Here is a 24826-nt window from a genome sequence, read left to right on the forward strand (position 1 = left end):
AGAAGGACAAAAGCATTCTGATGTAAGGGACTAAAAGCATCTGGAGGTGTTCATTCCTACATATCCTGCAATTATTGTTGGTTTTTCACCTGATCTTTTATCTTCAAAGAGTGACTGCTCTGTATTTTTACTTATTAAACACGCCGTGTCCCTGCAGGCTCAGGGTAAAACTAATTGGCAGGTTTAGGAAAGTCCACAGCAGACCAAGTCTGTATCTAGATACTTGCTAGGCATGGATGAGTCCACCAACGTCAGTTTCTCTTACGTTTCTCATTGCTCCAGTCTTACCTTCAACTTATCTTGTCTTCTGCCCTCTTGTGTGGGTGAAAACTAACTAAAACACTTGGCTAGTGCAGTGTGAAAAAGAAGGGGCAGGGCTGTGGTAAAGATGTGCCAACTTCAAGGCCTTTGAATTTGGGCTTAATCCTTGGAATTATTCTGCAGAAACAGAAATGACCTGCAGAAATATTACACAGAGGGCAACTATTCTTTTATGCATGACTGCTGGCGTTTGGGTCCTTTTGGACTGACAAGAGGGCAGAATGGGTGTGTAACTGGGGGGCAGAATGGGGGGGTATAAGGAGGGCAGGGGAGATTTGTGTGTGCTCTGCTGACATGCACTGAGGCCAGGAACGGAACCCCACGCAAAATGGTCACCACCTGTATATACCAGAACTCACGACCCTCTTCATTGTAAACTGACCCATGCATTGGGATATAACTTCATCAATTCTTCCATAGCTAGCTTGGACAGGCGTTTCTATCACCGAGACATTCAACTATGCCATCTCAGCTTTTGGAGGGGCAATATTATCAGATCCCTAAGTATAGCCTAACACTTAGTGCATATAGGAATAACCTTAATACTCCACTTTATCCGTAAAAAAAGGTAAAGGGACCCCAACCATTAGGTCCAGTTGTGACCGACTCTGGGGTTGCGGCGCTCATCTCGCTTTATTGGCCGAGGGAGCCAGCGTACAGCTTCCAGGACATGTGGCCAGCATGACTAAGCCACTTCTGGCAAACCAGAGCAGTGCACGGAAATGCCGTTTACCTTCCCACCAGAGTGGTACCTATTTATCTACTTGTACTTTGACGTGCTTTTGAACTGCTAGGTTGGCAGGAGCAGGGACCGAGCAACGGGAGCTCACCCCGTTGCGGGGATTCGAACCGCCGACCTTCTGGTCGGCAAGTCCTAGGCTCTGTGGTTTAACCCACAGCGCCACCCGTGTCCCTCCACTTTATCTGTATTGCTCGTTATATTTTGATGCAACAAAACTCATATTGGGACTAGCAGAATATTGAGGGGGGATGTCTCATTTCCCCCCTTCTCTGAAAACAAAAATAATAACAATAAATGGTTAAATGTAAGGAGTACTATGCTGTAGAGAGGGCCTACAGGGAAGAGCCTTACTACAAGAAGCGGGGCAAAAAAGAATAATACATCAATTTCCAATTCAAATCCAAGATGGAATTTAGGATGCAAAACCGAGCCTCTGTACCCACTCCTTTGAATTGGCAGTAAGTATGGCACATAAGGCTTCTGTCTAACTTGAAATCAGCGATGACAAAGAAGCAGCTAACAAATAAATACCTTCAAAATTCTCATATATTTGGAAATGTGCACAAATAGGTATGCTATTGACAAAGATTTCAGTTAACATAGGATATTTTTCCCAAAACCACAGGACTTGGTACATTGCACAGTGCGCTTGGTATGCTTTAAGACCTCCACAGATGTTCAGTAAAACGTGCAATGTTAGGATGGCACTAACTCAACCAACCCTGCATCTGTTTGTTCAGCATCAAACTTTCACAGAGACCTGCCAATTTTGCGGTATACAGACACTTCAAACTAGGACTTCCTGGGCTGTATGCCTACTGGTCACAACTGTGACACCCAATGCAGAGGCACTGGGTGGACCTGATAATAGTAGCCCAGGAAGGAGACAGGGGAAGCCTACAGAACCCTAATATTCTCTCTCTCTCTCTCTCTCTCTCTCTCTGTGTGTGTGTGTGTGTGTACAGAAGAAAATGGCATAGATGGCAACAGACCATTAAACACTTGAATATATTCTCTAAAAAAAACCTTTGTTTAACATAAAAGCTAAAACTTTCAGGATGCTGAATTATGTACCAAATATAGAATTCTGCACTTGTGTGATGCATTTACGAAGCTCCAGAATACATCTGAAACTAGCTCTGAGTGTGCAAGTGAACTTTAGAGTTGTTTTACTCCAAGCTTCCTCAACCTCAGCCCTCCAGATGTTTTATGAGATTACAATTCCCATCATCCCTGACCACTGCTCCTGCTAGCTAGGGATCATGGGAGTTGTAGGCCAAAAACATCACGGGGGGAGGTTGAGGAAGCCTGTTTTACTCCCAACAGCAGTAGCCCCTGCCCCATGGCAAACTAAGCTGGAAACTGAGAGTAGATTCAAGAACTGTTTGTGATATGGTACCCAGGGTCGGCAGTTGAATGAAGGTCCCACAAGCCATGAGGCCAAGCTGGTCTTTGAAACCTCGCCAGACTTAAACATTTAGGATTCTGCAGGTGACTTGGAAGCATTTTCCAAAGTTTGAAAATCAGCTCAGAATCCCTGAAGTCATCATTGCCTGAAGGTGCCTCTACTGGTCCAGCAGTGGTTCATGCAGGCTACCATTCTCTTTAAAACAGCAGCTAGGCTGATGCTCACAGGAATAACCTAAAGCTGGCAGCATGTGGTTCCCTGAGATTTATCTATCAAGACCAATAGTTGCAGGTGAACCTATCCTATCCATTCTGCAAGACACTCTAGTTGGCAGAGTTACCTATCAACCAAAAATAAAGTTCAGCCTGGCTAGTAGCAAATATTTTGTGCTGCATAAGAGCCAGAAGTCTGATAAAACGAACAACAGTTCTTGAGTAAAGCTCTTTTATGAAAAGCAGTGTTTCCCCTGAGCCCCACTAAGGCACAAGATTAGTGAGATAGCCCCATCGTGCTCTATTTCACCCACAGCTGCATGAGAAACTGACTGTTGTGTTCTTACTTTGTATCCTGCCAGCACAGGTGCTGCTGAAAAGCAGGGCTGCTGAAGATCAAAAGGAAAACATTGTGATGTCAGCAGAACAATGGGAATTTCCTTCACACCCACTTACCTGCTGGTACTCCCCTACCCTGATCTGCCAGACCTTCAACCAGGAAACAGAAATTTTTGAAATCTGAAGTTGGCAACTTTATCCCCCAATATCCGTAACACATATAAGGTGAATTCCATAATACACGCTCATAGCAAAAAAATATTTGCAAGGCTCAGAGGGGCTTAAGTAACAAGGCAAGGACAGTCCTATGGCTGGGAAAACAGGAGAGAGGGATTCATCTCTTCTGCGGACAAGAAGAAGAGGAGGAGGAAAACTCAATCCGCTTTTGCTTACCAGTCCATCACAATTACTGATGGCCACTGCGGCACCTGGCATCCCCGAGACTCCTCCTGTAAAAGCACAGTCTTGTTGCAGCGGTTCCCGAAAGACTTCCCGGAAGTCCTCTTGCCACTCAGTCAATGCGCCAGGTGACACCAGCCGCCGGTTGGGCTTCAGGCGAAGATGCAGCTCCTTTCCAAAAACAGTAACATTGAAGTAGTACAAGCGATTCCCAGGCACGCCTTGGTTCAGAAAGGAGGTGCTGCGGGCAACCCTGCGCCGGCCTGGGTGAGGTGGAGAAGAGGGAGGGTGGGTGGCTTTGCCCCTCCTTGCTGCCACCGAGCCAGACACCACGTGCGAGAGGAACCGTCCCTGGCAATCTGCACTGAAGGGCACAATCACACCATATTCACTTAGCTTTCCAGACAGGAGCAGCTCTAGTGGAAATAAATACAGATAGACATACTTCAATACATTCAAAGCAGAGCGGGGCAGGGAAACCCCTTTTTCGTAAGCGTGTGTTTGAAAAGCCTTTGCTCCTCTCAAGATATGCACACCTGCGGCTCCAGCCTCACGGGGCTTAGTCCTGCAGTTAGCCATTCATTGGCCTATGGCAAGTCACACTACTTTCCAAGTGAGCCACCTGAAGGAACTATCACACAAGGCATCCAGTAACAACACAAAGGCAGAGCTGTATGAAGTCTGGACAAATGTATACATAAAAATTCTACAACCAAAACAGACGAATTCTGGCACCCGAATAAGACACATTTGCAAAACCCATTTCATTGATTTAAATTTATTCTGCAATTTCAAGTTTTTTGCATAATTTATGCTGGTTTTGCTAACCATGTGGGTGGATCAAGGAACTATGCAGGGCACTGAAGTCTTCTCCTGCCCAGTTCCACCACCACCACCACCACACCAGACACAAGTTCCAGGATGCATACTTTTAAAAAATCTAAACTTAGAAGTGTGTTTTCACTACTCCAAAGAGTTAGAAATTTGTTTATAACACACACACACAAAGGGGCTGTAGCCAATGAAGTTTGACTCAAGAGTAGCCCCACTGATATTCAGGGGCCAACGTTTGTCATGTCCATTAATTTCAGTGTGTCTACTCAAAGTTTGACTACACTCCCCTATAAGAAACTCATTTTATAAATTAAAGCTGAGAATCTCAGGAAATTCAGGTCTGTTCCTCATAAGTGCTTTATGCACTCTCCCCCGTGCTCATGTGGAACTGCGGAACACAAACAGAATAGACACATGGGCTGAGGGCTACATATCTGGATGGGCTACTACATAATTGTGTTGGCCTTACCTCGAGCCATCCTTCACCCAGTTTTTTTATAGTGGTTCTTAAATTTAACTACAAACCTTCAAACTTTTGTTTCAGAGTAAGCCAAAAGAATGATGGCTGCAAACATTGATATTTCTGGAGAGGGGCAGTTCTGTTAAATGGGAAGCTATTGCTCTTCTTCCTCCACCTGCAAAACCTTTATGATTTCCCCCTCATAAATTGTAGCTCACAAAGCATCAACTGGGCATGTTCAACACAGCAGAAGAAATTCACACTGACACGCCCTTATGCTTCTTGCATGCCCAGCTAACACCAAGCATCCAAAGTATTCATTGTGCAGTTTCCATGTCACACTGTTCCTCTAAAGTAGAGAATCCCGCTGAACTTAAAAAAAAAAAAGTGTGTCAGCATTGTAACATACTTTGGCAAGGCTTGCAAAAGAATCCCATGTGTTAGCTCTGTATTCCAATTCCTCATCAGAGCTTAAACAACACTGTTTTAGCTACTGCATTAATTGTCAAAACGAAGCTTTTAAAAAATGAACTATGGAGGTGAACAGCACTGCCATCTTAAAAAAAAAAGAATCTCTGAAGTGATGCATTCCTATTCCTGCAAAGTGTTTTGCCTTACTGACTGCCCATCTCTGCACCCTTCAAATGCAGCAAAGGTTTTAAAATGGAACCTGTTTAAAAATACTTGGGCAGCAAGGTAAATGGAAAGAACTCTCAGCCTACCCATCAAATGTCATCAGTCCAGCTGAAATCCATTAACCTGCCTTTGGAGGAAACATGCTTAGGTTCAGAGGTATAAAGCTAATTTGGAAAACCTGACTCATAGAGCCAAAACACAGTGATAAGTTTAATTCTGTGTTTAGGGCTTGCCATTTGTTTCAGGGCTCCATCCCAATTTAATAAGGAACAGGGGTGGGGGCTGTGAGTTTTTAATTGGCGTTCTCCCTGTCCTGAAAAGAAAACATGTCACTGGTAATATGGGAAATGCTGGATCTGCCATTCCATTTTTTAAAAAATTGTTTTTATTAAAGAGTTTTGGGGGTTGTTGGTTTTGTTTTGTTGTAAGAAACAAAATCTTTAAAAGCCAGGAGTGGGGAAATCAGAGGCACCTGAAAATGGCTCCCAAAATCTGCCTTTCTTATCCTGTCCTAAGCAGGATTAGCCGATAGAGATCTCGAATGTCTAAAAGTCAACATCAAAGAGTAGTTTTTGTTTGGATCCCCCCCCCCCGCCCACCTCTAAGGTACAGTCAGGGGCAGGGTACTGTGCAACGGGTGCCTGGAAATGTGAAACCTCGGTGTTTCGCAGCATTTGGTGCAACACTTTGGTACTTGATCAGATGGACGACAGATGACCGGCCAAAAACAAAACAAAACGCCGAACTGCACTTCCGCGCGATAACCAAGCCAGCATTTCCATCTCTCTCGGGCCACTCGGTCAGGCTGGCAAGAAGACGCATTTGCATTCATTCCTGGTCGTCGTTTAGCGCGGCAGCAGGAACCACCGGCGCCCAGTGGAACTTGCTTGCCGGTGAGGATACAGAGACTGGGCGGGGGGGCGGGGGGGGCGGAATCCTTCCACGTTTTGCTAGGTAGAAAGCCCTGAATTCAGCGAGCCTTGCTCTCCGGGAGCAGCGGGCAGCGCTGCTGGATCGCGGCCCGAGAGCGCGCCTCCCGGACCCTGCCTCCGGCTTCTTCCAAGCGAGATGCCCACCCAGGAAGCCCGCAGGCAGCGGGACGCGAGCAAGGCGCCCAGAGAGGTGCCAAGGCGCGCGAGCCGGGGCGGGCAGGTTGACCCGCTTCCCTCCCTCCCCCCCCCCCCGCCCGCCCCTCCCGGCGCCGCGCGCTCCCTCCTTCCTACCTTGGGCTCTCGCTCCCCTGCCCGCGGCGAGCCAGCAGCTGAGCGGCACCAAGCAAGACAGCATCGCATAGAGAGGCGGGTAATCCATTTGCGGACGCTCGCCCGGCGCGCCACCCGGGGACTCCAGCGCCCGGCCAGCCCCACGCAGCCGGGAGGGGGACGAGGAGGGCGGCAAGTTGCTCCTGCCGGGGAAGCCGCGCGCTCCCAGCCTGGCGCGCTCTCCCTTCCCCTACCTGCCTGCCGCCGCCGCCGCCGCCGCCTCCTGCTGGCCCGAGAAGGGCGCTCTGTCAGCGGGCGAGGGCAGGCGCCGCTCCTCCTCCTCCTCCTCCTCCTCCAGCCGGCCCCGTCTCCGCGCTGCGCCCGGCCCGGGACCAGTGCCCTCCATGCACTACGACGGGGCAGCGAGCGAGCGAGCGGCCGGCGGAGCGGAGGAGGCGCTTCCCGCTCTCGAGGCGGCTGCCAGCTGAGGAGAGCCGAGCCCGCGGGGGGGGGGCGGGGAGGGCCGTGACGACGGCGACGCCTCTGAGTGACAGGCGGGCCGCCGGCTGGAATGGGATACAAAGGGGAGGGGGCTGCACACAGCCCGCTCGCCGCCGCCGCCGCCGCCGCCTCCTCTCCCGCGGGAGGCACTCGCAGAGTGGAGAGAGAGAGAGAGAGAGAGAGAGAGAGAGCGAGAGAGGACTTTCCATTGCACGTGGCGCTTCCAGCGCTGCGCCACTTGCCATTGGTCGGCCCTGGAGCCAAGCACCGCCCCCCACTTTCGACGAGGGTCGTCCCACCTCAAGGGCTTTTGCGGGTGGCACCTGAGAGAGGCGCAGCACGCGCGCACGTCGCCACGCAGCCTGGGCGCCAGACGCGCTTGCCCGTCTCCTGGCAGACTGGCGTGGCGAGGTCCCCACCTGCCCTGCTCGGCCGCCTCGGAGGATTGAAGCTGCTGCCTTGGTCCAAGCCAAGCTGGTTGCAGCCCCTCAGAAATGGGATCGGCCACCGTTTTCATAAACGGGCGGGGCGTTCCAAAGTTTCTGCCAGCCTGGGGATGCTAGGAATTCTGCAAAAGTTACGGTGTTGCAGTCATCTACGTCTCTGAGTTCCTCCAGCGCGTTTCTGTACATGTACTACTCAGAAATAAGCACCGTTGAGACCCAGGAAAAGATTTGTTCATGGCAGTTTCTGCTTCTAAAAAAATCCATCAGGTGGCTTAAAACATAACAAACCTTTGGTGGTGGTGGTGGTGTTCCAAAAAAGCAAAAAAAAAAAAAGCAAAAGCCAATATGAGTCCACACAGGGTAGCATCAGAAGTAATTGCTCCTCACAATTGCTGGATCACTGCAATCTGCTCTCCCCCTAGGATGCAAAGTATTTGGTGTTAGAATTCTCCTTGGGCTCATCCCCATCATGGCTAAAATGGTTGGTAGCCATCTCAAACTTAATGGCCTTTTGAGCAATGTATATATGTCTAATACTCAAGTTGCAGTCAGGGGTGTCAGGATCCAGCACATTGAGCGGACGAGACCAATAGTGGGTCTGGTTTTGGAATGGGGTGGGTTCGGTAACCCTACTGGACGATCTTTGCTTAGAGATGGACAGATGGAATGTTATTTTTGCTGCTCTTACTGGACTTCTAACCAACTTCTGACACTATGGATCACAAAACACTCTTAAACAGTCTACTCTAGAACTTCCAGTTGTTGGTGCTTAGATCACAGCATGCACAGAATCTTGGAAAGGCCATCTTAACCTAATTTGCTGCTGATGCAGGAAACCCAGCGCTAAAGCATCCCTAGCACCTAGTCTTGCATGCCTCCTGCTGAAAACAGCAGCCACGCCTCTAGCTCTCACCCTTCTAATAGGTCTGTGCTGTGATATCAGGCGTGTGACACTCGGCATTGCACACACAGCAGCCTGCAGCAGCCACTGCCAATGGGTGCACAGGCAGGAAAACGCATACCCTTATGACATCAGAAGAGATAGAATTACTACTAGACATTGCAGAAGGGAAGCTTAAAAGCACACAATTGCCATTTTCAGCAGCTTCTGGTCCAGATTGAGATTCTGAAAATGTATGCTGACTTCTGCTTCCCTGCCATTTATTTTCAGTTTGAAACATGTGAGAACAAAGGGAGTGACAGCACCAAGAAAAGACCAGTGGCTTTTCGTTTGCAGGAAACTCACCCTTCCGAAGGCTGCGCTGAACTTCCTATGACTTGGGAAAGAGGGATCAAAACACTTCTCTAAACTTGCCCTGGAACAACATTGGCTTCCACAATGAACCCCTGATTTTTTTTTTAAAAAAAAGAAACTTCCTCGAAAAGCTTTTAAACATTATTTTTCTTTTATATGATGAAATCAATCTGCTGCCAATAAACAAATAAACAAATGCATGCCCACACAAAATTCTGTATCCGATATGGAATGAGGCACTTTGTTGTACTTATAAGTTACAGCGTATCTCAAGGTGCTAACCAGGCTTGTGAAACTAGTTAAGGTTGCAATCGTCTGCATGCACATGAACTTGCATATGCCAATAAAGCTTTGAGAATCTGAAGTCAGCTTAGCAATGTGCTGTAGTGCACATGCATGTTCGGTTGGGCTGCATCTTGGCTTCCTGCATTTTGCCCTTTCCCTGTGTGTTTGGATAGTTGCAAGGAAGGGAAATCCCCTCCCCTCTGCCTCAGTATGACAGAGATCTTCATTTTCATGTACAATACTGTGATGAGACTTTACAGCATCTGTTCTGCATGATAAGAATCACGAGCAGTAAAGCACAACCGCCATATGATCTTAAGTGCAAACAGCTGTCTGCACAGGAATCTCCAGGGGGGTCCCTGAAATCGCAGCAGGAATCTCACAGCGATTACTGAAACAAACACTAAAAAGGGGGGGGGTGCAGAGTGATATGGAACCCGGATGATCTGACATCACTGAGCACTCAAAATATCTGACCCACCCAGAGGGCATCTGTCCTTCAAAACTGAAGACTTTTAAGTGGCTGAGGTAGTTCCACAAGGCCTGGAGAGATGAAATTCTGTACACATCTTGTTCCAGACCACCTAGAAAGTTACAGAACAACAGTGTTACTAACCAACATGGTAACAACTGAATGCTGGCTTTGACCTGCAGCAGGGCCTTCTTGGTGGTGTTTCCCTGTTTACAGAATGCCCTCCATGGTGAGGTGTGTGTGTCTTTCTCAGTACTAATGTTGAGGATGACATTTTTAAACGTTCCTGTTCAGCCAGGCATTAGGTGGCTGAAAGATGCCGTTCCTGGCAAGCCTGAAATTGTTTCCTCTTGTGCCAGCAGAGAGGAAACAGAAACACACAGGGGCTGTGGAAGTTTTGTTGCCTTCCACACACTTGGATCAGTCTGGAGAGAATTTCCAGGCGTGTCCCGGAATGTGAATCTTTGTCTGCAGAACACAGACTTCCCCACACATATTTTGGTGCACGCCCGTTTTAAGCACTGCTGCCATTCTCCAGGCTTACATATGCCTTTTGTCCTCAGCCCTTGACTCTGTTTATAGAAATATTGTTCTATAAATATTAATTCCCTTCTCACCAAAATTTTTACAGATCACATGTTACGGCATTGCAGGAGGGTCTTTGTGGCCATGAATTTGGGACATCTGAACAAATGCATATCCCAAATGTCTGCTGTAATGCATTCTGCACATGCCACATTAAAAAACCCCCCAAAAAACTAAGACCTATTTCAGAAATGTTGGCGAGAGTTCTAAAATAATTTTAATTGGTGCTTTTTTCAGCACCCTCATCTGTACAATCCATGAGCTTGAAGCTCTGGAAGACCAGCTGTGCACGCCTGAAAGAACGAATTACAGAAGCCTTTCTAGCAAGGACAAAAATAGATTTCTGACCCGGAATCATCTCATAAATATGAGCCAATATATTGAGACCTCCAAGGTGAGAAATGTAAAGTCATGCTTCCATCTGGTGTGACCTGTGAATCTCTCATTGGTGAACATGATAAAATAATGGTGCCCAACTGCTGAAGCACAGCCACGTGTCTCACAAAGTTATCTGTGTACTACAAAATGGGTTAATTGTAGTAGATCAAATTCTGCTAACTGATATGTCACAATCAGCACAGACCCAGGCAAGCTTTAAGTTCATTGGTTTCAGTGAACTTAAGTCTACCTAATTATGTCAGATTGTGCCCATTTCTCTACATTGGCCCCAACAGAAGTGGAAAGTGGCTGGAAAAAAATTAAAGATTATTTACAGAAATATTGTAAAATTAATGAGCTTTAGAAAAATGGTGGAATGAAGTTATATGGCTTTGGCAGAAATGTTATAAGGAACTAGGTACTGATAGATTGTTAATGTATTAAAGGGGGGGGGGAAACAAGGTTATAATATGTTAAGATTAATTACAGGACAGAAAACAGAGGAAGATGGAAAGGAATTGCTGAAACAGTTAATTGAAGTGGAATACAAAAAGGGAGGCGTGAGGAAGTCAATGAAACAAGTGAATGAAAGATAAGCTTGAAAATATTGGAAGTGTTTTTAATTGTTCTTGTTTTGTTTTGTTAATTCAATGTTTTATGTAGTGTTTTTGTTTCGGTTTTTGTATTGTATTATATTGATTTGTTTAATTCTTTTTCTTTCTTTTTGTAATCTTTAAACTCTTAATAAATATTATTTAAAAAAAAAAGAAGTGGAAAATGGCAGACACTCTTCTCCCCTTTGCCTTGACAGCGTCTTTTCCACACTGAACCCCCTCTAGTTAGCTGTTTGGTCCAATTTATATATTGAGCTTGTGGCAGCCAAGCATCTGATACTGTTTAGCGAAGCTGGCGTGGCAGCAAAGGAAGCTCAGTTGTTGAGGGAAGTAAACTGTAGTCCAGCTTCTGAGAGGGAGGGAAAACATCAGTTTGGCTGGGATCAAAATCTCATACAGTGGCAGGTTGATGGTTGGGAAATGTTCTGAGACATAGGGAAGATACGAGACAGGAATTCCAGTGGCAAGGAAGCTGAAAATAGTTATAATAGCCAATGGTCTGAGAAAGAGGAAGCTGAAGGGTTCATGAAGGGCTTGGGGAAAAGGGAGAGATGTAAGACAAGAGGGGCAGCCACAGAGCAGTTAAGAAGTGTGGGGTTTAGGCAGAAAGCAAAGTGGCATAGGGAAGCTGATAGGGCATGTAGAAAAAGTAGGTGGTGTCCTGGGACACTGACCAAATCCAGAGTGTGCTCACTAGTGGTTCCTCAACATCCTGGGGGGAAAGTGGCAAGTGGGGTGCCACAGGGTTCTGTCCCATTGTTGTTCAATGTCTTTATAAATGACTTGGATGAATGAATTGGGGGGATGCTCATCAAATTTGCAGATGACACCAAACTGGGAGGGGTAGCCAACATCAGGATTCAATATGATCTTAAAAGTTTGGAGAACTGAGTCAAAACTAGCAGAATGAATTTCAATAGGGACAAATGTAAGATTCTACATTTAGGCAAGAAGAACCAGCTGCACCAATATAAGATGGATTGCCAGTAGCACATGTGAAAAGGATCTAGTGGTTTTAGTAGACCACAAGCTTCACATGAGTCAGCAGTGTGATGCAGCAGCACAAAAAGCTAATGCTATTCTAGGCTGCATCAACAGAGGTATGTATATTGTCCTGATCAACGGAAGTAATAGTACTGCTTTATTCTGCCTTGGTTAGACCACACCTATGGTGTCCAGTTCTGGGCAACACAATTAAAGAAAGATATTGAAAAGCTGGAACGTGTGCTGCTATCTTAAGGCTGGCTGAAGATTTAGGGTGGGGTGTCTACAGTACAGTACCAAATGAAGTGTCCCAGCCTATCTGCAATGAAAAAAGTTTGGAGGCTATGATTGCTGAAGGTAACACAACTACTGAATCTAAGACAGAGGAGCATATTCCAAAAAAGGTCCAGCAGACAAGGACCATGCTCTTCTACAGCCTTATGAGGAACGGTTGAAGGAGTTGGGTAAGTTTAGTCTGATGCAGAGGAGACTGAGAGGAGGTATAATAGCCATCTTCAAATATCTCAAGGGCTGTCATGTGGAAGATGGAGCAAGCTTGTTTTCTCCTGCTCCAGAGGGTAGGACTTGAATCAATGGATTCGAGCTACAAGAAAGGAGATTCCTACTAAACATCAGGAAGAACTTTCTGGCAGTGGGAGGTGTTTGGCAGTGGAACAGTCTCCCTCCGGAGGTTGTGGACTCTTCTTCCTTGGAGGTTTTTAAGCAGAGGTTGGACGGCCGTCTGTCAGGGATGCTTTAGTTGAGTTTATTGCATTTCAGGGGGTTGGACTCGATGACCCTCAGGGGGGACCCTTCCAACTCCACAATTCTATGATTCTAAGAGGAGAGCATGCTATTTTGGAGGTTGCTAGCAAGAAGCAGCCCTGGAGAGCCACAAGTGTGTGCCTGTTTCTTTGGCAGGAACTGATAACTGCAAGACTTGTGTATCATTTATACGGGCGCTTGTTGGCTTGCTTGCTTCCACCAGCTCAGCCTGTATGTTTGTCAACAGCCATTACAGATTTCTGGTATTCCCTCCTGGCAGTGAACTGGACCCTGTAAAACGAGTGCAAAGCAAATAGGTGAGGCTTTAACACTAATGGGTAAGGAGATGAGCTTTGCTTGTCGAATTCTCTTGTGGAAATTATCCGCGTGGTAGTACCAGCTTGTTGGGGTTACGTTCAACTTCCCTGCCTCTTACTGATTTCTCTCTCTGGTGCTTGTGGTCCCTTGACAAGCCTAGTGTTGTGTCCCTCCCGAAGGGACTAAAGCAAAGCTGCCAGCAGTATCCCCATGAATGGGGATGATCTCATCTCCCAGACGTGCAGAGCTAGGATTATATGAGAACAGAAAATATTTACTGCTGCACCAACTGGGTCCCATATAAAAAAAATGTATGTGTGCAAAAAAGGGGGGAAAGAGGGGGAATTAAGTCCATGCTAGTCATTTAGGGTGGAATTTCCATGCATTGATCACTTACCTTTTAGGGATCCCACACATCAACCAACCATTGTCATCCTATCATTTTCCCTGCAGTCTTTGCATGGGCTCCTGTAGATTCCTTTTTTATTTAGCATTCATTCATTCATTCATTCATTCATTCATTCATTCATTCTGATTTGCTTGCAGGCAGGTTATATGACAATGACAAATCATATATAAATTGTATATATCTTCCTCTTCACAGGTCATTTATCCCACACATTTTTACTGCATTTCCCCATCACGTTCCTAATCACAAAAGGTCTGGGTTTTTTCCCCTTTAAAAGTTGATTTGTTACAGCAAAGCAACAGAAGGCTCTAATCTGCTTTAATTGCACGAACCTAAATTTCCGGATGCAATTGAATCCCTCCAGCAAAATACTGACAGTCTGGAGATGGCAAAAAAAAGTCTGACTTTCCTCCTAGCACAATCTCCGCAGGTGTAGATATTATACTTCCATGTTTTTTAAAAAGGGCAGGGTTTGGACTTCCAGACTGCCAAACTTTTGCACGGATCTCTTGCCCAGTCAAGTCAGCGTATGACTGTTTACCTTCCTAACCCACCGCAAAGAATGTGATAAATAGCAATGGCGCCATAGCACTCTTGGGCAACAAAATAACTTAGTAAAAAAAAAAAAAAGTAAGGCCTTTTACTATAAAAAAGTGACCGAAAACTAAAGAGGAAAGCACAAGACAACAACTTCTACACAAATTCTGTGAAAATAAGCCAGGATGATTGCTCAATATCCACTTTATCAAAAAGCAGTTGCAGTCAGCGGCATAATGAGCAGATGAACCTATCACAGATCTTTATAACCTTAGCAGTGGGCACAGTTTTATGATCCAGGTTGTTTTCTTTTGATCAAACTTTTAATTAGTGCTATGCTAAAACACTTTTCTGGCTTGCCTCATCCAGTTACGACCATCAACCACGTTGCTGAAATGCTGCTGACCAGAAAAGACACCAAATACTTCTTTCTTTCATAAAGCTATTTTGTAAAAAAAAAAAAAAAAATTACTGTGTCCATATGGGTTTTAACTGGCATTCAGCAGGGATTAAGCTGTTCCCTTGTTTTAAATGGCATTGGGTTGGGTTGATAATGTACCGCTGTGGTTGATACATTTTAGTGTTATACTTGATATGCTTTATTATGTAATGATGATTGTTTTGCAATATATTTTGCATGTCACTTGATTCACAATTGTATTTTAGTGCCTTACAAAAGCTGCCTTGTGAAGGCATTTACTCCAGAAAAGCATCCAATAAATATTGTAGGTCTTTATTTATATATTTTCTGTATTCAGCTTTGCTGTTCTCAACATATTGAAACAATCTGTGACATAAGATGACAGAAACATAATCTAAAACACAATGCTGCATCTATAAAATAGGGAAAAGGTACATCATCTTATTCACTATTTAGCAACAGCAACACGGTTTTATCCACAAGTTGTCACCTGGACCTAAAAAAGTGCACCTAAATAAAGTTTATGTGTCTGTGGGCTTTACTTATTTCCACCAATGTTGGATGTTATGCTGGGGCAGCTGATGGGCAGGAGGTGGGGACTGTGACCACAGTGGGAGGCCTGGGAAGTTGTGATGAGGCCATGGGTTGACTGTTCTGATCAGTCCATAACAGATGCCAGCAAGGCAGCACCATGGAGAGCTCCTAGTGAGCCACTTACTCCAGGGTGGACTGGGGCCTTATGATCCCCTCTACCCTTCCCAAGCTCCTCCTTCCTGGCTGGAGAATATGAATTCTTAATAGACCATCCATCTGGCCTGAAGCAAGCACTTTCCTACCTGTGGCCTCCCACCTGACATGTTCCTTGCAATGTTTGGGCAGGCATAGTAGTGCAAGAGACACCTGACCCCTCAAGGAAATCGGGCCTGGGAGGAAGGTGTCCACAAAGGTCCTGGCTTGGGTCCCACAAGTTCCTGAACCACCAGCCTGAGGTTCAGAATCAGGAACATCAGAAAGCCAGTATGCTACAGCAGTTAGAGTGCTGGACTAGGGACCTGGGAGACCAGGGTTCAAATCCCCCCTTCAGCCATGAAGCTTTTGGGGTGACCTTGGGCCAGTGGTGGACCTACATTTATGGGGGTGGGGGTGGATCTGAAGCTTGAACTGATATGGAGACCCCTTTGCAACCAGCAATGAGGTCTGGGCAACCACTGTTGTCTTCTTCAGTGGGTTTGTTCCATGACAGATCACCATAATTATTATTTTTAAAAAATTAGCTACTGCATCTCAGATTTTGATTAAAATTGCTATATTCGATCATCTCACATGTCAAAGGCACTAGTGTGAATTAAAAAATTCCTGTGCCTTAGAGTTTGAGTTAAAGCTCAGTTGGTAGAGCATGAGACTCTTAATCTCAGGGTCAGGGATTCAAGCACCATGTGGGATGAAATATTGGACTGGGGGGACCTTGTGGTTCCTTCTGACTATTCTATGATTCTATGGGGGAATGAAAATTAGGGAAATGTTATATGCATGCACGGTGCACTTTTTAAAGCTTCTGCTTCAAGATCTCCAGCAAGGGAGAACCCACCACCCCTCCAAGTGTCTGATTCCATTACCAGGTTCCTCTTCTCATCAAGAAGTTTCTCTGAATCTTCAGAGGAACCCTGGCCTCTTGTAACTTAAGCCTATTAGAGAAAGTCCTATTAGAGACAGTTCCCCTCCAGGGAAGTGGAAAACAAATATTTGCCTTCTTCTGTGTGGCAACCCTCTGGGGACTTGAAGAGTCCTCTCATGCCCCTCTTCAGTCATCTCTCCTGCAGACTAAGCAACCCCAGCTCCTTCCATTGTTCCTCAGAGGACTCAGAAGCTATGGTGCAGCCTAAAATAACATTTGGCTTGTTTGCTGGTCAGCTTCTCCTGAAGAGCTTGCTATTTCTTCCCAGCGAATCTGTTCCTAGAAGGAGAGTAAGTCTCCCTCCTCTCTGCACAACTCCTGGGCTCTCTCATCAGCTGTTTACAGTAGAGCCTGGAAAACGTCCCAGCTTGTCAGTCTAATTCCCAGTGACCTCATTTCAGGATGCCTCCCTCTGCAACCAAGTTTCTGATTAGTTAGGGTTTGTTTCCACACTTCCTTGCATTACATGCCCCATGCCTCACATCACCAAGAAGACCTCCTGTCTTTTCTGCTCCAGTCCCTCTTCAAGTGTTTTTGTTCATTGCTATGTCCCTTGAACCTGTAAGGGCAAATTGAAGTCATGGTTACCTGTTGATCAAGGGCTACCTCACAGAGATAAGTGGATTCAGAATCGTTAACCTCTCTGAATTGTTAGTGAGTTTGGCTGCTAAAGTCCACCTAAACAAGGCCCTGATTCTTACCTGCTACATGCATGTAGTTTGCGGGTTATATTTGTTTGCCCAGGACCCTTCGCAACATTCACCAAGGCAAGCATCTGCAAAAGGCCACACTTTGCTGTCAGCCACTAGTTGCATGCCCATTATAGAGGGAACAAAACTGGGAATGAGTTAGGGTGGAAATTAAAAACAGCAGCGATGACAACAAAACGAAGCAGGCCTCAACTCTCTAGTTAGCTCAAAATGAAGGAAGGACACCATTAAATTATGACGTGCAAGGCAACCTCAGGCTGACTAATAAAGTCAGAGAGGTTTTATTGTAAGTTTTAATTCACGTTGCGTTAAACAAACCAGCAATGGTAGGTGAGTATTTCAAATTACAAAGAGAAAAAGGAATGGAGCCATGACAGATTTGTCTAGTTTTCAGTCTCATCACTTGAGGCTAGGCATATTTATTCAGATGTAAACCCCATTAAGTTCAATGGAGCATACTCCTAAATAAGTGTGCATTGCATGTGTCACTGAAAATATCTAGAAGACTTATTAAACATGGGACTTATGACTAAGTAAACGTGCTTAGGATTCTGCTGTTGCAGAAATACCTTTGCTCATCCTGTGGCTCTTTTGCTGAAAAGTGATGGTCCAATTGCTTAAGGGTTATTGCATTCAATTTCCCCTCCTATTTTTGGTAAGAAATTCCAACTACCGTACCTTTTTAAACAGTCAAGCAAACCATTTCCCGACAATATGGATTGAAAGATTCTTAGGTAGTCTCAAGATGAAGGATACGTATATAGCTTATCTCAACAGAGCTCTGAGGAGAAGGGAGAGTTGACTCCCTGAATTACAAGCTCAAAAGGCATTTCCAGGCCAAACATTAATAAAGTTGTTGCAGATATAATACAGAATGGCGATGCCCATTGTGAAATCCCTCTGATCCTATGCATGCATACACTGAAATAATGAAACTTCCAAGTAAGAGCGTTAGGATCGTAAGCAACTTGACTTGGCAGCAAAATTCCAATTTGGAGTCGCAGCTCCACAAATTCATTTCCTGGATCATGGCACCTGCGTTTGTGGTTTTGAGTCCATTTTGCTTTTCTGCTTCGGTGACCTCCTGGTTCTTGATTTCAATTGACGGTGTCAGCTGAGGACTGTGAATGCTTGAAACCAATTTACCTTACTGTAAAAGAAGAAGAGAAGAGAGCTATTCTGGTTGTGCTCTTTCTTCCTGTATTTGTAATACCATTAACCAGAACTAAGCAGGGCAGAATAATGATTTCACTGATTACATGCCTTGGTTTGTTTGTTTTTTGTAAATCCAGCGTTATGCCTGACCAGGGAGCATTTTGACCGTGGCCTCATAGCACTGATTCATGTCCAATGCATCCCCCACCATCAGCTAAAATTATTCTGTTGCCCTTCTCTCTTTGACTCTCCTGCCCCACTGCTGTGCTCCCCTCACCAATCCAGTATTTGTGCCCATTGCTTGCAGTTCAGCCCCCATGCGAATCTCTTACATGAGTCGTGATTTATTTATATTGACCCAGTTTTTCTCATTTATGAAAAGGTATTTATGCTAGGGGTTTTAATCCTGCTGTTATCTTCTCAAGAATCCAAGATCCCTCTTAGGTTTGTACCAGCCACAAATTTGATCAGCCCAATCTCCAGTCTACATTCCTTGACACTAATGAATAAGGATATTGAACAGCAGCAGACCAGTAAATGAACTTCTGCGGAAACCTGGTGCAGGAACCAACCTCCAGCTGGGCTGGTTTTGCTGTTGGTTGCTGAGGAGCAGGAGCAAAGCAGCAATGGGGATGCTGAGTCATCCTTGAGTCATCAGCTCCTAAAACCATAGGTCAACCAAGGGACAAAGACTTAACAGCACTGCAAAGTTGAGCAGAGTGTTTGGTACATTTCAACAGCTGGGAATTTGTGGTACAGTGGTACCTCAGGTTACATATGCTTCAGGTTACAGACTCCGCTAACCCAGAAATAGTGCTTCAGGTTAAGAACTTTGCTTCAGGATGAGAACAGAAATCGTGCTCCTACGGCACAGCAGCAGCAGGAGGCCCAATTAGCTAAAGTGGTGCTTCAGGTTAAGAACGGACCTCCGGAATGAATTAAGTACTTAACCTGAGGTACCACTGTACATACCAGCCCTATCCAAGTCTGTATCCTTTAGGGGAGAAATAAGGAATGTGCCTGCAGCAGGTAACATGGGAGCAATATGGAGCTGTTGCTAGAGGTAAAGGTAAAGGTAAAGGTAAAGGTACCCCTGACCATTAGGTCTAGTCACAGACGACTCTGGGGTTGTGGCGCTCATCTCACTTTACTGGCCGAGGGAGCTTCTGGAACATGTGGCTAGCATGACTAAGCCACTTCTGGCGAACCAGAGCAGTGCACGGAAACGCCGTTTACCTTCACGCTGGAGTGGTACCTATTTATCTACTTGCACTTTGATGTGCTTTCCAACTGCTAGGTGGGCAGGAGCAGGGACTGAGCAACGGGAGCTCACCCCGTTGCGGGGATTCGAACTGCTGACCTTCTGATCGGCAAGCCCTAGGCTCTGTGGTTTAAACCACGGCGCCACCTGCTACCCATTCACAAATCTGTTCCAACTTGCAGCACATAGTTAAGCCATGGAAGTTACTCAGGTAAGAGGCAGTGATGACCACCAATTTGGATAGCACAGTTAGTAGAGCATGAGACTCTTAATCTCAAGGTCATGTGTTTGAGCCCCATGTTGGGCAAAAGATTCCTGCAGGGGCTTCCCTCAGGGTCCTTTCCAACTCTACAGATCTATGAAGATTCCACAAATAAATCAGAACAAATGTTCAATAAGGACCAGGCATAGTCTAAGCTTCGGGCAAGCAGTTCAAGACAAATCTCACTCAGTAGGTTGTCTGGAGAAGCCCACAGCAGCCTACAATCAATTTGTAACAATTATAACAATAATTGCAGGGAATTCCTTGCTTTGTCAAAATGATGGGCTCAAAACAGGCCTCATTATGAGACTCCAGCAGTGCTTTCCGGCATCCATTTGAATACCTCCAAAAAAATGTTCTGGGTACAGATGGCCATCGACAACTTTCATTTGACAACGAACTTACCATGTGCATATAACCATCTGCTGATGTGGCGAAATCTTCTTTACCACTTGGCAGAATGAGAGAGATGACTAAGCGCCCCAGGGAGAGAGCAAACACCCCAAGGTCATTAGGTCACTTCAGCTCCGTCCTGCCAAATAGGAAAGCACAGCGCCAAACAGATGACCAAGCTGCTATCCCAAGGAGAGGGAGTTCCCTCTTGCATCTTTGCTGTGCTGCCTTAGGTGGTGATGGGCTGGATATGGGCCAGTAAACTGGAGGGGAAACCCTCATAAAATACAGAGGTTTTATGTGTCCCAGGTCCTCATGTCTGAGAGGTGGGAAGATGGCCTGCTATGGACAGGATTACTATCCCCTGGAAGCAGCAGGTCTGCAGTGTTGGAGCGCTCCTATCACTGACTGGAGGTTCAAGTGACTTGCAATGCCTTTTTTCAGTTACAGCTGGTTCTCCAGCTACAGCCCCTGTTGGACGGAGGTGACTTGGCCCCTGTGCTCCATGCTCTGGCAACATCCAGATTAGGTTTTTATAATGTGTTCTACAGGAGGCTGTCCTTGAAGATGACTCACTTGGTCCAAAATGCAGCAGCTAGATTGCTGGCTGGGGTTCTTTTCAGATCTCATGGAACTCCTGTTTTAAAGCAAGAGTGATGGTTGCCAGTTCGTTTCCCGGCCTAGTTCAAGGTTTAAAGCCCCAAACAACTCGGGTCTCAAATACAGGAAAGACCTTGTCCTCTCCTACAGACCCTCTCAGGTGCTAAGATTGGTGGAGGGTGCCTACCTGGTTGTTCCGCCACCCTCAGAAGCTCAGGCGGGAGTAGGCAAGAGAGATCATTCTCGGTGGCAGCCCCTAAGCTGTGAAACTTTCCAAAGAGGTAGGTGTGTCTGTCCCCTTCATTATACAGCCTCCTACTGACTCAGACCCTTGGCCCATCTAGCGCAATACTGTAGACACTGGCAGGCAGCTGCTCTCAAGGATTTCGGACAAGGAGTCTCTCCCAGCCCTAACCGGAGAGGCCAGGAATTGAGCCAGATTGGTTGCTCTTCCACTGAGCTATGACCCTTCCTGTAAAGAAGCTTGCACGAAGTAGCTCCAAGTTGTCCTCCCATTCTTGTCCTCCATTTTGGCCTCTCATGGCTGCTGTGCTGTTTACTGAAGTAGATGAGTTCTTTCACTGGGCAGGGCCCAGATACACTCATATTTTTCCTTCCTTGAATGCATGGTAATCTGCTTTTTTAAAAATGCTTGGGGTACTGCTTAGATGTTGTAGAAACCTTGCGTTGATCACAACCACTATGGGATACAGATATCATCTGAAAGCACCCATCACTGAAACACACACACACACACACACACACACACACTGAAAAAGTGAAGAAATGATTGAGGGCTCTGTGAATTGCAGATGTCGGGGCACTAACATAAATTTCCTCCGTTTGCTTGTCAAGCCTTTTGGTTAGCTCATTAGGTTGTCAGGACTCCGCATCTTTCCTGAGATATGAAAATAAAACAGACATTGGCATGCAAAAGCCTTTTTGGTGGTTGAGCTGACTCCAGACTCCAGAGTTTGAGATGACTCAGAAGTTTGCGGGGGGGGGAGTGTGAGCACATTGTGGTTAAAAAACAAAGATCGGTCCAGACATAGACATCTCCCCCCACCAACCCCCCGCAAAACCTAATGGCGTATTTGCAGATTTCTGTTTTCCCTTCTTGTGGTTATTGCTTATCAGAAAGGGATGCAGTGCACAGAGGGGTGACTAAGCTGAGAGCTGAGAGCAGCTTAGCATGGCTCCTGTCGGCTTGTGCAAGGCTTTCTTCTATCCATTTAGGATCTAGGTCTGGGAAGATATTTAACTGCAAAGTAGACACATTGACTTTCAGAAAACTGTTGACAGAGAAACATGACTTGCAATGGCCATGAGATCACTAGAGAAATATGTCATATTTGGGAAAGTGGAGAAGATTATTTTGACCGTATTGTTTGATCAGAAGAATTCACACACTATGGGATCAAAATCACCATAGTCATAACAAAGATGATTATCAATGCCCCACATCTGCCCGCCTGTTCTCTCCTTGCAAACTGCTTTGTCAGCGTGGGCAGAAGAGGACCCAGCAGTTATCACAGAATAAGAGGAAGGTAGTAGACTGTGGTTGCAGATCATACAACCCTCCATCTATGAAACAGCCCTCACCTTGTGGGTACAAATTACTGCTCCAAGAAGCCATCAGAACCTATGTGGTAACTGCAGCCATTGTACCAATCCTCCTTCTCATCTCACACCTATTTGGATGTGTAGCAACCAAGACTACTGTGCCTGACAGATTCAGATTCAGAAGCAGAATTCAGAATTCGGGTATGAACATGGGCATGCAGAGGTGAACGGAAAGCCTCTCACTAGCCCCCTCATTCAACTCCAGCCTATGTCTGCTGCCAAATATCCATCCATTTCACTACCATTGTGTGGATATCTCATTAGAAATCATCATTATTCATTCACAGGCAAACTTTGGAGGAACTTCTGCAAGAGACGGTTCCTTCAGTCCACAGATCCTTGAGCAAATCTCAGCATGTATTCATCCAGAATTGAGGGTCACACTGGGATAGCACTAATTGCACACTGGGAGAAGAGGAAAACCAGGGCCCTGCACCCCCTCCTTCCCAAGATGATCAGCACCATCACCTGATGGGAAGGTGAGAAAGAAGCACTTTGCCAACCCCATCTGCTCCATCCTAAAGGACTGGGCATAGAGCTGGCAACACCCACCTTGTGCTGTGGTTCCCAAGTTCCAGCCAGCTGGTTTTTAGGCACTTGGGAACCCCATGCATGGGTGTGATGCCATGTGATTGATAGGTGGGTTGCCCTGCCCACCTGTCAAAGTCAATCCACCGGGTAGCCAAAAAAGCTTCCCCCACCCATGTTAAAAGCTGTGTGCTGCCCCCCATACCCGATCCGGCACAGATCGCCTCAGACACCAAACCCAGGCAGTGGCTGTTGTATTTCTTAAATTCTTGTGAGCTGTGTGTCTAAAAGCTAATCCAGAGGGCGATCTGAGGGGGTCTTCATTCCGTTCATTGATCAGCCATGCCGGATAAGGGCGGAAGCTCTTGCATCTACCCCAGGGCTCCCTTTTGGCAAGGCCAAACATTAACATCTTTATTCTCCCAGCCATTGCATCTCTTCATTTTCTATTGCAGGAGAGGCCACGACTCTAGGAGGAGACTGCAAACGCTAAGCGCCTTAGACAAAAACAGACTGTCATCTTTTTCAACTAAGTGGTGTTCCCGCACTCCCTGGGTCTGGTGAGCAGATAACATCTCAAGAGTGTCTGCTTTTCCATGCAGAGGCTCATCTGTGCAGGAGGCAAATTTCTTCAGCTGTCCCACTTTTTCTTTTTCTTTTTCAGGGAGGAGAATCGAGCACATCGTACCCCTCTGGGTAAGGCCGCCTATGTAAATCCCTCGGCTTACATGTGATGTTATCTGCATGATGCAAGAAAGAAGCTCTCCACTTTTGGCATCCATGAAAAACTCGAATACTCTGGGCCAGAAAACACTGAAGTTTTCAGGGTGGGTTCCAGGTTTCAGGAGCAAAGTGAGAGTCAGTGCAATGAAGTTTCCCACCGTGGTTTAACATCCAACCCCTCTTCCCAAGGAACCCTGGGAATTGTTAATCCATGAGAGGAAGTGGGGGGGGAGGGAGGTCTCCTATCAACTCCCAGCACCCTTAACAAACTACAGCTCCCAGCATTCTTTGGGGGGAAGTCATGACTGGTTAAAGTGGTAGCGTAGCACTTCCAATGCATGGCATGAATGTGGCCATTGTGTCTTTTTAAAAGCGTACCTGCTTTCTGACCCAGGGCAGTCTCCGTATTTTACTCCCATACACTATGAAATGGAAAAAAAATAAGCTGTTTAATTTGGCAGAGATTAATTATTGTGGGAAGGGCATAAAGCAGGCTGTTGTGGGTGGGGGAGATGCTGGAGGGGGCACATGGCTGGCAAATTGGGGGCGAGAAGTGAATGAAGCTCGGAGGTGCAATGCCTCATGCAGAAATTGGTTTTATTTTTAGCCTCCCAAGCCCTGGCTCCACCACGGTTTCTTAATTACCATATTATTTTGCTGCTCAATGAAACCCAGATGGCTGTTCTGTGCTGTGGGCCAAGAATTTAATAGGGCTTCATGTATGGTGGTACATCACAGAAATAAAAACATGGAAATTATTTTTTAAAGAACAGCAGCCCTGCTGGAACGATACTGAGTGGCCCGGGGCCAATGGGTGCATTCTGGGCAACGATGGAACGTTTTCGTTCTGAGCAGGCTTCTTAATGGCAGAGATGTACGTTGGAGGATCTGCCGTGAGCCTAAACATAATGTTTAGAGTCCCCCTTGGCGCTGTGACAGGCTCCTTGGCCAGGAGCCACCTCATCAAAGCTATCAAAAAGGGTGGGGGAAGAAGCTGGAAAGTCCCCAGGGAGACACCCAAAGCATTTTCCAAAATGGCAGGGTGCTGGTATGGGGACCTAAAGGTTGCCATGTGGTGCAGCAGTTAGAAAAGGTGTGAGGATCCTTTTGCCTTCCAGACGTTGCTGAACTGCAACTTCCATCAACCCTCAACACGGGCTTGCAGGGGCTGATGGGAGTTGTAGTTCAGTGACATCCGGAGAATCACTCTTTCCCCACTCTTGAAGGCTGGACTTGGCAAACCCTGGCTCAAATTCCCACTCAGTCATATGAAACCCACTTGATCTAGCATGGTCTGGGTGAGCAGACATAACCCACCTTCGAGTTAGTATGCTATAATGTTGTTATGGCAAAATAAGTTTCTGCTGGCTCTC

General features: G+C 46.1%; 1 protein-coding gene across 4 annotated transcripts in view; it reads right to left on the reverse strand.

Annotated features, from left to right (window-relative positions):
- ADAMTS14 (ADAM metallopeptidase with thrombospondin type 1 motif 14) overlaps positions 1–6899 on the reverse strand; it is a 71214-nt gene extending 64315 nt beyond the window's left edge. For 2 of the 4 annotated variants that reach the window (XM_079976233.1, XM_079976234.1), the window contains exons 1-2: positions 6575–6897; positions 3416–3837 (exon numbers count right to left, since the gene is read on the reverse strand). In XM_079976233.1, coding sequence (XP_079832359.1) covers positions 3416–3837; positions 6575–6662 — 510 coding nt within the window. In that variant the 5' untranslated portion in view covers positions 6663–6897. Of the gene's footprint in view, positions 1–3415; positions 3838–6574 lie in introns of all 4 variants that reach the window. The other 2 variants (XR_013839009.1, XM_079976235.1) reach the window with 2 other exon arrangements.
- Positions 6900–24826: the final 17927 nt, after the last annotated feature.

The sequence above is a fragment of the Podarcis cretensis genome (genome assembly GCF_951804945.1).
Source record: "Podarcis cretensis genome assembly, chromosome: 5".
NCBI lineage: Eukaryota > Metazoa > Chordata > Lepidosauria > Squamata > Lacertidae > Podarcis > Podarcis cretensis.